The following is a 13,795-nucleotide window of genomic DNA, read 5'->3' on the forward strand; positions in this document are numbered from 1 at the left end:
AGCTTTATTTGTGTGAGTATTTTTTTAGTCTGTTCATCCAGGAGTTGACTGCAAGTTTTCAGGTTCTTATCTATGGTCGCTATTGTACGTCTTTTATGTTGGAATAAATGTTTTCTATATCAAATGAGAGGATTGTTGTTGTGTCTGGGATTTTTATACCTTTTATTTGTTGTATGAGCTGTGTAGTGTTTTTAATGGTTCTGTCTTCCTGTACTTTGAATTTTTCATACAGCAGTTTTAATATGTATCCTGACAGCTTGTAAGTGGGGTTTCCTGAAATCCAGTATTCGGTTTGTGGATTTTTGGTTGGCTTCAGAGGACAGGTGCAGTGTGATTAATCTGTTTCGACTTCCTTTTCTTCATGTTATTCAGTACAATGTCTATATTTTTCAGAGTGTGTTTTACTTTTGTCTGGAATCTGTTTATTGGGTCTGATTTTAATTTTGTAATGTTATTTTGTGAGATGAATGTTTTTTTTCCAATAATTTTTTTTTTGTCTGTCAGTACAACTGTGTTCCCTTTCTCTGCTTTTGGAATGATAACATTTCCATTTTGAAGTTTCCTCCAAAGTTTTCGGAGTGTTGCAGATTCTGTGTTTTTTGTAGTTTTTGTGCCTATCTTCCCTAGTCAAAACACTTTCTGCTTCTATAACTAGATTTTCTATGCAACATTCATCTATTTCTGAATTTACATTGTATTTTAATCCTTTCTCCAACAGCTGTCTTTCTTTACTGTTCAGTTGCATGTCTGTAAGGTTCACTAATCTTGGGTAGAATTTTTGTGTGTTTTTTTCTTGGTTGCTTATAAAGGTATTGTGTTGTGACGGAGTTTTTTTTTTTGAGTTGATTGATCTTTTTTCTATGAACTGCTTTAATTCTTTGTACAGCAGTTTTTGTATGCTTTTTGACCTTATTGACCAGATGAGAGAAAACTATCGTATTATTAATGGTGTATGCAAGTTTTAAATGTGTCTTATGTAACTCATAATTTAGTGCTTGTTTTTTAGAGTATAGGGGTCTGATTTCATACTTTAACCATATTTTCTGAGCAGCATACACTCAGGGTGTACACGACCCGGGACAACCGGGATATCCGGGAAAAACCCGGGAATTTTTCATCCGGGAGAAAACTGGGAAAAACCCGGGCATTTTTTAGAATTCCAGGAATGTTCCATTGTTCTAATTTTCAGTTAAATTTTTGTGATTTTGAGTGGTAAGAACCAATACTCCAACAAAGGATATTACTGTATCTCGCGGGTTCGAATCCTGCCTCGGGCATGGATGTGTGATGTCCTTAGGTTAGTTAGGTTTAAGTAGTTCTGAGTTCTAGGGGACTGATGACTTCAGAAGTTAAGTCCCATAGTGCTCAGAGCCATTTGAGCCATTTTTTGTATCCCGCGTCTGCAGGATAATACTGCAGCCACAAAACATTAACAGGAGGAAGAAAAAATGAAAATACAACTTAAGTCGCAAAGGAAATCCGCCACATACAACAACAAAACATGGTGCTCATACAAGCGTCTGCCAACAGCAAAGTGTGTCAAAGGCTTTAGAAAGACTATACAATGATTCATATAACGACAAATGAGCGTGACGTGACAGCTGTTGACATTAGATTTGTTTGAGCAGTTGTGGGCGGACTCTTGTGCATGCGCCGTCGAGTAGCGTATGGGTAGTACCTTCTCCCGCTTCTGGCTACGGATGTGTGGCTGGGTGCCACTATCTAGCATTGCTCCGGTTCGGAAATGTCGTAGATCCGGGGCTGATGCACAGAGCAGGTGGGGAGGTGGGTCGTCTCCACGTGACCTGTGTATACATTTAGTGATTTTGCTGTTTCCTCTTCATTTATTACTCTCACATCAGATGAAAACAAAATGGATTTCTGTGTCCGGAAGCTATTAAATGAATGAAAATACGTTCGCATAATTACGGTAGGCTAAAATATGCTATTTTCAGGTTTTATTTCCACCTTTCTGACAGTGAAGCATTAATCACCTTGCAGAACAATGAAGTTATTTTTGTCGCTTTGTTAAATCTTTTGCGCTGAGGCAGTCAATTTATTTGAAACGGAGTGTTTAATTTCACACTGTTGGCTAGATTCAACTGTTTGCTGCATTTCAAGTGCACATTTTCCATCTTCTAGCTCGCATGGCATTATGCCACAATAAAGAACCAAACATGAGATAATGTAGTACTGGTACTCAAGAAAATTTACATCCGAATCTGGGCGTACAAATGTGCACTTTACGCCCAATTATGCATTTTAGTATGGTTCACAAAATTCCGATGAACTTGAAGTGTCCTCTGATGTCTTGTTTCTTTTGTGACATAGTGCAAGATCTTTTAATATTTTACATGTATGAACATACAGGCTCCCTGTGTCATCGTAGCAGCGCAAGAGCGGTGGCGCCTGTTATCTGGCACTCTCTGGCAACTGCTGAAACGAATCAGTTTCTGACAGGTCACGGAAAACATTGCGGATGGCGGTTTGAAAAGTGTTACTTTCAAAGTAAATTTCCTTTTACACAAGATGAACTATATGCGAGAATGTATGATGAATTTCTTAAATCACAGAGCGTTTGACTCTCAACTCTTTGAGGACGACCATCTAGAAGAATTTCGAGCCCAGAAGATCAGACACTTACGTCGTTATTAAAAATTTTACTGGCACATTTGTGTGATATATCTTAAAGTGTAAGACGCGCAAAAAAGATCAACATTATATGTGGAAGCTTAGCTTCTCTTGCAGCTTATTAAAGTGCGCGTCATTTATGTTGGCGGCCGAGTTTAGGTTCGTTCTGCGCATCTGACGTCACAAAACACAGTCAGCCAATGAACAGAGAACGTCGTTGCCACATCTTGACTGCAGTGCAGAGCATGGATGAGTGTCTTCAGTTTTAGAAACGTTCAGTCATAAATAAAGTAATATAACAAAAGCAATGTCTTGATAGCAGACATTCTTTTATAGAAAGTTTGGAAAATGCATTCTTTATACCAATTGCTTCATATTCTATTAATTAATTAAACGAACAAGCAATAAGACTTCTAATTCAGGCGATAGCAAGGAAAGGTGTTCGTATCACTCTCACGAACCGCTTTTTCGCAATAAAGAACAGCGGTAATTGTTTATTTCCTATTGTACTTTGACGAAGCGTGAGTAATTCATAGTTATACCAACAGTGTTTGTCAGTATTTTGCGTGACGTGTTATAGTCATCATAGCGTTATGTAGTCACTCATGAAGTTGTGTAGTGAGTCGAGGTGCGTTAGCATATCGGTTAAGGTGTTGCGATGCTACGCGAAAGGTTAGAGTTCCGAAAGGTTAGAGTTCAGACCTTGTGCAGTGCTTAATATTTTCATTATTTAAAAACAATATCGAAGTGCCTTACTTCATGAATTATATTCGTTTGAATGCAATTTTTTGAAATTTCTAGTGCTTTGTCTCTTCATTAACCCTTTCACTGCTGCAGACACGTGCTCGCCGCATTCCGCGCTGTGCGCGATTTTGTCATCACAGTGCAGACACATGGTGTTCCCACTGCTTTGACACACTTATCATTCGATTTCACAAAAACTATTTGGCCCAAAAATTTGATTTTTACACGTCTTCTTGACTGATACCTTCCCCCCATAAATGACTTAATTTTGTTTCGATGTTCAACGCAGTTATTATGCAGCATTAAATGTAGTAAACCATTGCACGAAATTTTGAAGAGTTTGCAGAGGTAGAAGTCCATAGCGTATACTTTCCGTATGGTCGATTTTTGTTGCCACAATGTTGAGAATGAAATGTGGACAAGATACCCATTTCATATAAAATTTACTGTATAACAATATCTCATTTAATTTAAGTACGACATAGGTGTCGTATGTAATATTGAGAAATATTCCGTCTTTCGCGACTGTAATAAAAGTATTATTTACACTGGACGCGTTTGGCTTTATTTTACAGCACTTCAATCAAGGAAAGGTATGGTACATACACAATGGTACTCATGATCTCTTTCTTGTTTTTGTTCCACTGTCGCAGTTTTACCAATGGTACTGAAATATATTCCTCTTCTGCAACTGTAATAAGGGACTTATTTAGACCAGACGCGTTTCTCTCTTTTGAAGCATCTTCAGTGGACAGTATTTTGTCTCCTCCATTGCCAAGTCACCTTTCGTAGTTTTGTGCTGCGGTAACACAATATTCAACGTTTGTGTTGGCAGATCAGTGTTTTAGCAAATAAATGATGTTTGTGTGTGCCACACACAAAAATTATATTTGACATAGCTCAGAGCACTTCACTGATAGACGGTATATTCAAGTCCTAATGTTTTTGTAAGTCCACAGTTTTGTTTAATGTATTTTGTCTACTTCCTTTTGATTGATTGAAATGCTTTAAAATAAAGCCAAACGTGCTCAGTGTAAATAAAACTTTTGTTACAGTCACGAAAGACGGAATATTTCTCAATATTACATACGACACCTATGTGGTACTTAAATGAGCTATTATTATACAGTAAATTTTATATGAAATTTAGGTATCTTGTCCACATTTCATTCTCAACATTGTGGCAACTAAAATCGACCATACGGAAAGTATACTCTATGGACTCTTACCTCTGCAAACTCTTCAAAATTTCGTGCAATGGTTTACTATATTTAATGCTGCATAATAACTGCGTTGAACATCGAAACAAAATTAAGTCATTTATGGGGGGGAAGGTATCAGTCAAGAAGATGTGTAAAAATCAAATTTTTGGGCCAAATAGTTTCTGTGGAATTGATTGATAAGTGTCAAAGCAGTCGGAACACGATGTGTCTGCACAGGTGAGCAGTGCAGTGACAAAATCGCGCACAGCGCGGAATGCAGGGAGCACGTCTTTGTTGCAGTGAAAGGGTTAATGCGGCCGTGGTGGCTTTACAGTTTACTTCATGAACTGCGCGCTCCCCCCTAAACGTAAGCTTGCGAACTATGCTATACTATGGCGCTGCTTCTATTGGCGCGTGCGTCGTGTGCAACTGGCAACGCAGCAATCTCCCGCGTCTGGGCGGGCATGCGCGAGCCGCCAAGATAAAAGAATTGAACTATAGTATTAGAGACTACAATTATATGTGAAACCTCTGTTTTTCTTGTAGCAACACTATGAATATTAATTTAAACTATCAAATTTTCTAATTTGTGTGTTGGCGCTACTTAAGAGTGATCTTGCTATTGACTGACTACATCACGTGTCCTGTGCTGTCATCAGCTGGCGAGATCACGTGACATGAGCTATGACTGGCTTACAAAAGCGCGTCGCAATCTCGATTTCAATGCCTTGGAAAGTAACATGCGGTGTTTGGTGGAATTCGAATTTATATCTTCGTAACATGAAAATATGCAGCGTACAGCGCACATCAAAGATCTTTCCAAAACGTGTTCCACCCCCCCCCCCCCCCACCCCCACCCCCGAGTATTGTTTTATAAAGTGCAGTGAAATTCTACGTCAACGTATAAAACCATAAACATTCAAAACAATGATAAGTTTTTCAGTGCCAAGGAAAAGTATACTGGCACTTAACACGGAAAAAATTGTATTTTCACCCGGGAGAAAGTGTATTTTCAATTAGGAAATCTGGGATAAATCCGGGAAATTTTTTTCCTTGTCCATGTATACACCCTGACACTGCTTTTTAGATACTGGGTGAACTGTGTTTAATTTTTACATTGATTTATTTAGGTACAAGATCGTTACATTTGCATGTGTTTAATTTTATGTGTTGTATGGTTTTATGGATGTTCAGATGAAGGCTTCTGAATTTCTGGTATAGACCACATGGAAATGCCTGGCGTGGCGGGAATAACAAGTTTGTTTGTGTGGTGATCCTCCGCAACAAGCACAGAAATACTTGTTTTGCAAATAAAACCACCTTCTGAAGCTGCAACCTAATTTATTTTTCCCAGACGCGTTTCGCCTTTTCCTTGCTCTAAGACATTATCAGTGGGATCTATAACAATACAGTTTTGTTTTAATATGATCATAATGTCGCTCAACATGTGGCGGTTCACCCTAATTTATTTCTTCGTTTGTTGTCCTCAGTGTTGACATACTGTGTTGTGATACTGGCTGAAAAATGGGGCATGGAAGTACAACACTGACTACTTTAAATAATGTAGCCGACAGATGTAGAGTTGCGTTCCACAGTAGTTTACTTTCACTGTTCACAACCCCGCAATACTACACAGTTATATATGCCCAGTGCACTATTGTTTTAACTTTCCATAAGTCTCATTAATAGTTTGCAGACAAACCTCCACATACTGCTACAATAGTTTACTATTGAACATCTACGAGTAGTAAAAACCTAACCACAAAGTTCACAGTTCTTCAAGAACAGAAAGGTATGTACGGAACACACAATGCCAATGTTTTAACACATGGCCTAATTGTGTTACACACTTATTTCACAGTTAATTTGATGCATTGCTGTTGTTCTAACCAACATAGGTTTCTGTCTGAAACTTGGCCGTGGACTGACTGTCTTGTGACCAAGAACCAGGCCCTTATATATCTTTACAATAATAGGTACTGAAATTACACGTTGTTTGATGTTTTAATTTACAGAAATTACGTTTAAAACTTAACTCATTAAATCAACTGAATACATAGAAAAATTTGTTCTTTTTAACAGTTTCTTCTACTACAAGGGTTAGGCCAAATTATTTGTTCAAACGATGAAATTAACAGATATCGTTACTCAAACAATACTTTTGACAAAACTGTTAATTATTTTGTTGTTAATTAAGGGCTGGCTTTGCTAACATGTTTTCGAAAAGAGCCAAATAGATTCTTTTAAGAATACTATTAGTTGTACTTCCAAATGTTTATAATTAGTACAGAATTTATATTTGTATATAAGTCAACAGTAAGTTACGAAACAATTACTGATTTCACCCAATAACAAAAGATACTAACTAGGAATAGTCGATATAAATTAGAAAATCAATCACATACATAAAACTAAGCACAAAATTAGATCTGGCGTTATATTCTTTAAACCCGAGGGCCAACCTTTCTCTTTTATGAAAATACGGATTATACTCACATATGTTAATGGTAATTAGTCAGACACGAAAAAATGAATTTTAAGGAGGCAGATGGCACAAAAAGGGGGGAAGTAAAAAATGTCCCAGCTTGTTTTGCCACAAACATCTTTACACTCACTTATCCATGAACCCCTCCACAGAGCATTGAAACGAAAGGTCAAATCAGCCGTCACCAAAGCTTTGTCAGTCATTAACAGCTAGTACATTTATATTTGACACACTGCACTCAAACCCCTTGCCCACGCTCACACTTGTCAGCGCTCTCTCTCTCTCTCTCTCTCTCTCTCTCCCACACACACACACACACACACACACACACACACACACACACACACAAACGCGTGCGTGCGCGATAGCGATACAAACATCATGAATAGAAGTTGGTTTTGAACCTATACTTTCATGAGGTTGGCAAGATGTAGGTAAACAAACCAAAGAGGATGAAACGTGTAATGAAGTTACAATATTTATGTTGTTAAAAGCACAGTGTCCGAAGAAATAGCTATATCGAGTGGCAAAAGAATTATAGTCCACCACAAAAAAGGAGGAGAAACATGGTGAACAGTGTGAAAAAGTTTGGTAGTGTGACCTCCAAGCTAGATGAGAGGAAATGCAGATCACAGCAAACCATAAGTAATTACTTATTTACATAAAAAGTTGTGATGTGAACTGTTTGAGAATCTAAAAATAACATAACTGTATCTTTACAGATCCCACTGATGATACCTTAGAGCAAGAAAAAGGCGAAATACATTCCTCTTCGGTCTTGAGTCTCATGTTTCCACTCTCCCTTTTTTATCCACCTTGGGGTTTGACCTCCCTTCCTAAATTGCTTGTGTAGTGTGAGCTATTAGGGAAAGAAGTCCCCTCCTAGCGCCCCTGGCATGGGTTTCTCTGCCCCCAACCCTCTATTCCCTCCCAACTTGGGTCACCAGCAAGTGAAGCCAGTATTGATCTGGCTGAGTACCCTGACAACAGAGGCAATACACTTCTGGTACCTAAGCTGTCATCACCTCATGTATGCCTGGGAGTGGTTGGTCGTGTTTTTGGCACATCAGAACTCTCAGCAAAACCGCCTTGCCTGGCAGCCCTTGCCTCGGCTGGGTAGTGCCCGTTAGGTGAGCCCCCGATCAGAGTGAGTGGTAGCCGCTCTTCAGCAGCCATTTTGTCAGACAGGAACAATGGGTTTCACTACAAGGGTTCCTGGACAGACTGTCCTCCTGTGTATCTCCTCTATTTCCTCTATCAGTCCTGTTTGGTATGGATCTCATACTGACAAGCAGTATTATTGTATTGGCCAAACAAGTGTTTTGTAAGCTAGTTTCTTTGCTGATGAATTAAATTTCTTTGGATTTTTCCAGTGAAACTGTCTGGCATCTGCCATACTCATGATTAATTTTATGTGGTTACTCAACTTCAAATTGCTTAATACTCATGCTCTTAGGTATTTTATGGAAGTACCTGTTTCCAGTGAGTGTACTTTCATTTTGTAATCGTATGATCCTCAGCAGTCTTTCCTGCATTTCACTAAAATTTTCTGCTGTTGCGACTTCTCTTTGTACAACACCAGCAGTATACCAAAAACCTGTTAGCTCTTTTAACACTGTCCTCTTCTCACTCGGTACATGGCTATGAATTGGCACATTTCTGGGTTGCTCTCAAATCATATACCATTAATAAAATTGTTGCATTCGGTAACAATTTTTAAAAATAGTGAAGAGTACAATTTGCAGCCACAAATTCCTGCAAAATTATTTGTAAAAAGTCTATACATATTCATAAAAGGAATGGTTAAGGCTCTAGCTGTTATACTCCCTATTTGTGGTAAGTGCAGATTTCTCATTTTGATTAAGATCACCAAACATCCCTCTCACAGTTTCCAGTGTTCAGTGTTTTTTAGTTGTCTTCCTCCTTTTATTTTAATGGTCCAGTAACGTATGGACATTTCTTTGATGTAAGTTGTGTTTACTTTTGAACTAATATTAATGTGCCAAGAACATCTAGTACATAGAATGTAGCTGAGACATTAATACTATAGCATTTGTCTCCAGTTCCAGTCAAAATTAGTGGAGAGGATGTGTGTCTTTTCCTAGTCTGAAGAAATGCAGGCATTTGTTTGAAAGCTGTAGATGTTATGATTGTGTGCTAACAATGTTTTTTTTTTTTTGTTTTTCAGTCACGTAAAAGAAAAGCGGCTCTAGCTGAACTAGAAAGTGAACGTGAGAATTCTATAGATGCTTTAACAGGCAAAAGAATGAAGAATGACCCTAAAAAAGATATTTGGATGCAGTGTGACAAGTGCAAATATACCACAAACTTAAATTCTTTTATGATAAATCACATTCGACAACATGTGAAGAAGAAGCAGCCAGATCTTTGCGAGTTCTGTGGCGGTGAAATCAAAGCAGGGTCGTGTTCAAATAATTGTTCTCTCAAGAAAAGGACGGAAATGCCACAAAGCAGCACTTCTGGTACATCAGTTGTTGTACAGAATTCTAGGCCTGTATCAGCAAGTAGCAGCAACTTTTCCAGACAGGCAACAAAGCCATTTTCTGACAATATGAATCGTCCATCAGATTCAGATGCAGAAACAGTTCAAATGATAGCTGCTGAAATAAATGAATATATAACTGCTAGAAGTGCTGCTGCTGCAGCAGCAGCAGAAGCAGTTGTCACTTCTGCTGCCTCTGGTACACCCCAGCTGTCAGCCCATAAACTGGATTCTGTACAGCAAACATTGCAAGATATTCCTCATGTGCCAGATGGTTCATCACAGATCTCTGTTGGTAATGTCTCAGAGATGCAAAGAATTGAGACAACTCTCAACACTGTGGCAATGAATGGTGGTGATAGTTTACGAATGGACACTGCAAGTTTAACACAGAATCATGGAATTTCTGTGCCTGGGGAACATATGCAAAATGGAAATGGTGGAAATTCAGCTCCAACAGCCATATGTGTTATGAACATGTCCGAACAAAATTCTGCCGTTGAACAGACATTGCTAGTGCAGAATATGAATGACGATAATAATGCTGTATATGTGCAGGTAGTGGAAGTGGGGAAGGGTGATGAAGTGCATGACACATCAAATATGCCAAAGCAGGTTCTGACTGTTGCAGATGATGGGACAGTGGAGATGGTGGAAGTCATGTGGAATGAAATGGTTTCTTCACACGTTTCTTCAGGCCAAGATGTTCAGTTCTAGGTGGAATGAGTTGAATTGATGTCAGACACATTTTATCAATTGTTGATAGCTTATTGGCCATTGTGTTCATTAGTGTCCCAATATAAAAAAAAGTTACTTGATCAGTTCTTGTTTTAATTTAGTAATGTTATTGATTGAAATGTTTTGTTTATTTATTATAAACAGAAGAAATGAAATGAAGTTATGTTCAAGGCGAGTGGAGCTGTGTGTGTGTGTGTGTGTGTGTGTGTGTGTGTGTGTGTGTGTGTGTGTGTACGTACAAACGTATATGTATATATACAATTATATATTGGCAGCAACAGCGGGTATACAATTGTTTACCAAGTAAACTTCACATTCCTTTTGTGGATGTTCACCACTGTGGTTCCCTGTGTTTGTATTATTGATTGTTGTGGGCACTTAGACAAGTACAAGTGTTTGATTCTTGATGACAACTGCACAATTAAAGAGCAGTGAGCCCAAAGCACTGTTGTGCAGTTAAGACTTCATCTTAATCTTGTCATTACAGGTTTGCTCTCATTGTGATATTGACTGTTTTCTTTAATAAATAAATTGATTATATTTTGTAAATATTCAGTGAATGTTACTGCAAAAAATGAATATATTAAAATACTATTTCAATTTGTCTTATACCTGACCATTTGAAAATAATATATTGCATATTTTTATGTTTTGATATTGTGTAATATATTCACCAGAATTCGGGAGACGTGACATTCAGCACTATGTCCCACAAAGATAATTAAGAAGTTATGTTGAGCACACCCATCATATTATTTTTCGCTTCTGATATATTATTGATGTTTGAGAAAGCACTGTGTCAGAATTGTTAGTTTCCACATTGCATTAATCTGGTGTTAGTAATTAATTGCACTTAATATGTTTAAACAGAAGAGAAGTTCCATATAATCTGTAGACTTATGCTATAGACTTTCTCCTGTCATATTTACCAACATGCTGAGATTCTTTTTTTAAACATCAATTCCACTTTTTAATTCAAAACATATGTTGACTTATCGGTGAATGATACAAGTGATCAAATTCCCTGTGTTGAAGATTTGATTGCCAGAAACCACCAGTCACTTTTTTATTACTGCACACAGGCTGTCGTATATTTCTTCCCCAGGAACAAGAATCTGTATGTTTCCACATGAAAAAACAGTGGTTTTAGTTTCTTGGGAGAAGGGGATAACACATCATTGGTCCAAATATAAGCTGCGCCCTTCATTTAGGAGTGAAGAAAGTGAAAAACTCAATGGGGGTGGGGTGGATGGGGGGGGAATGAACATGGTACATTACCCATTTACAAAAACCATTCACAGTATGTCATTCTGAATCACATTTATTTAATGTTGTGTAGACAAGCACCATTACCATTCATTTATGGGCAATAATGACTGAAGGGTATGGGGACATACTGATCATATGTTCCACCATCAGGTTGCTCTTCGCACTGCCTAATGGGCAGCAGTAAGAACAGGCTTAAGGCATAACTCGTGAGTGGTGATTACACTTTTTAACTTACGTAGAACATCACCAGCTTGTGAAATAACTAAAAAAAGGTAACCCCATGATAAGGCTCTGAAGGCGATGTGCTGTGGTTGTCTGCAGTGTCGTTCTCTGACTATGGTAGGCCTGGCCAGCATATGCACTCCTGGAGCAGGCTGGCAATCAGATCAGTGCAGTTGAATCTGCTGAGCTCTTCGCCTTCCCCCACCACTGCACTATTGTGAGCAGTGTGAGTAAGACGGCTACATGCCGAAGGCTACACAGGTGGAATCTTAGGAAGGCATTTTACAACACAGTGCAGCTGATATGAATATTGCGGTGTACTTTTACAAGCAGGCGTTTATCTCATGTCTAATTTAGCTGCCAAAGCAGTTATTTTTATTACTTGATATAAATAAATACATTATATGGTGGTAATACTGTGAGCAGAATTAACAAAAAGCATTACATACAGGCATTTAACATTATGGTGTGATGTTTATGAACTTGTACTACACATTTTAATTTTAGAATTTGTAATAATTCTGGAACTATGATTTGTGATATAGTCAGACACGTGGAGTTACAGATATTGTAATCTGTTAAACCCAAACATTAGTGGGACTTTGTCTTTTTCGCAAGGAAGAAAGACAAAAAGAAAAAGAAGTTAACACACATTGTTGGACCAAACATTGAACTAACTTAAGTGGCTTGGCTGTGCAGTTGGGGATATTGCTCTTGTGGCAACATTTTATAAAGTCTTGTAAATTCCTGGATTGGACAAACAGGTCGTTGAGCTGAGTTTGTCTTTCACATCAAGTCGAAAGTAATGAGGTATATTAACAGTAAAAAGTGAAAATGATCTGACACACACATCGAAATTCATCCTGTCATGCAGATTCTTTGAGAACTTTTGATGAAATGTTTCAATTACTGAAATGTATTCAATCATGTCTGATCCCCAAAAGACTGCCTTGAGTTATGGTGAATGTTTCATGTCATGAACTTGAGATGATTTTTCCTCAGGATTAATTTTTGTTTGATAGTATCAGTCTTCTCCTCCACATCTTCTTACCAAATGATTCTTCCCTTGCTTGAAGACACTTAGAGAATTCAAATAATTTGTGATGTCAACAGTAAAAGATATTTCATGACTCTACATACAATTAACTAAGTTTTATTCCTTAATGGTCACTTTCCTTACTACAGCCTCCATTCACTGTCGTTTGTCAGAAAACAAGTGCATCATATCATCTTTGGGGTTGGTGTTACGACATTCTATCTCATAATAGTGTGATGGCATGTTAATCTCTTTGCTTGGCCTTTATAAACAATATGAAAAGTAAGGCAATTCCCTTTCGGCATTGAATGAGTGGCTTATTCCCCTTTTCTTTTTTGGTCAAGTGCATGGGTGCCGTAGTACTCCTAAAGCAGAACATAAATCTAATTTAATGCAAGTAGTACTGTTGGCGAACTGACTGGCGTTTGGCTCTAGCCTTCGTTTTCCTGTCACTCCTTGCTCTTCAGCCTCACCAGCCGCTGCACTTGGAGCACTAGGCAGTAGCACAGGCAGAGAGCTAACAGATCACTGTTTGGCGAGGCCTGGCATGTGGTAATCATTGGATGTGGCATGGAGGAATATGTGATCAATATACTGCTTTCCAAGCCATTGCTGATGACATGGGAACTGCTACTCATTCAAATAACTCCTCAATTGGACTGACAAGGGTGATTGCACTATGTTTCAGTTATCTATGCAAGATTCCTGGCAGTATTGGGAATCAAACCTAGGTGCTCTGCATTGCTCTTAGGTGCGCTGACAGCAGAGCTGTGCTGGCAACTCTGAAAGAACTAGGTTCACTAACTCGGTGTGAATGCACGATTTAGTGACGGGGGAAAAATTACCTTGCTAATTTGTTTCCTCTAATAATTAATTAAATAATAATTTATGGTAGTTTCTCTGTTAGAAATTTAAACAAAACTGTGGCTCTCATTTACACGTTTAGAGAGCTATTCATTTTAGCT

General features: G+C 38.2%; 1 protein-coding gene across 3 annotated transcripts in view; it reads left to right on the top strand.

Moving 5' to 3' along the window:
- Positions 1-10,720, top strand: part of LOC126177742 (uncharacterized) — a 92,636-nt gene extending 81,916 nt beyond the window's left edge. For all 3 annotated transcript variants that reach the window (XM_049924479.1, XM_049924480.1, XM_049924478.1), the window contains exon 5: positions 9,251-10,720. In XM_049924479.1, the coding sequence (XP_049780436.1) occupies positions 9,251-10,282 (1,032 nt within the window). In that variant the 3' untranslated portion in view covers positions 10,283-10,720. The remainder of the gene's footprint in view (positions 1-9,250) is intronic.
- Positions 10,721-13,795: the final 3,075 nt, after the last annotated feature.

Source organism: Schistocerca cancellata, chromosome 1, assembly GCF_023864275.1.
Source record: "Schistocerca cancellata isolate TAMUIC-IGC-003103 chromosome 1, iqSchCanc2.1, whole genome shotgun sequence".
Classification (NCBI taxonomy): Eukaryota; Metazoa; Arthropoda; class Insecta; order Orthoptera; family Acrididae; genus Schistocerca; species Schistocerca cancellata.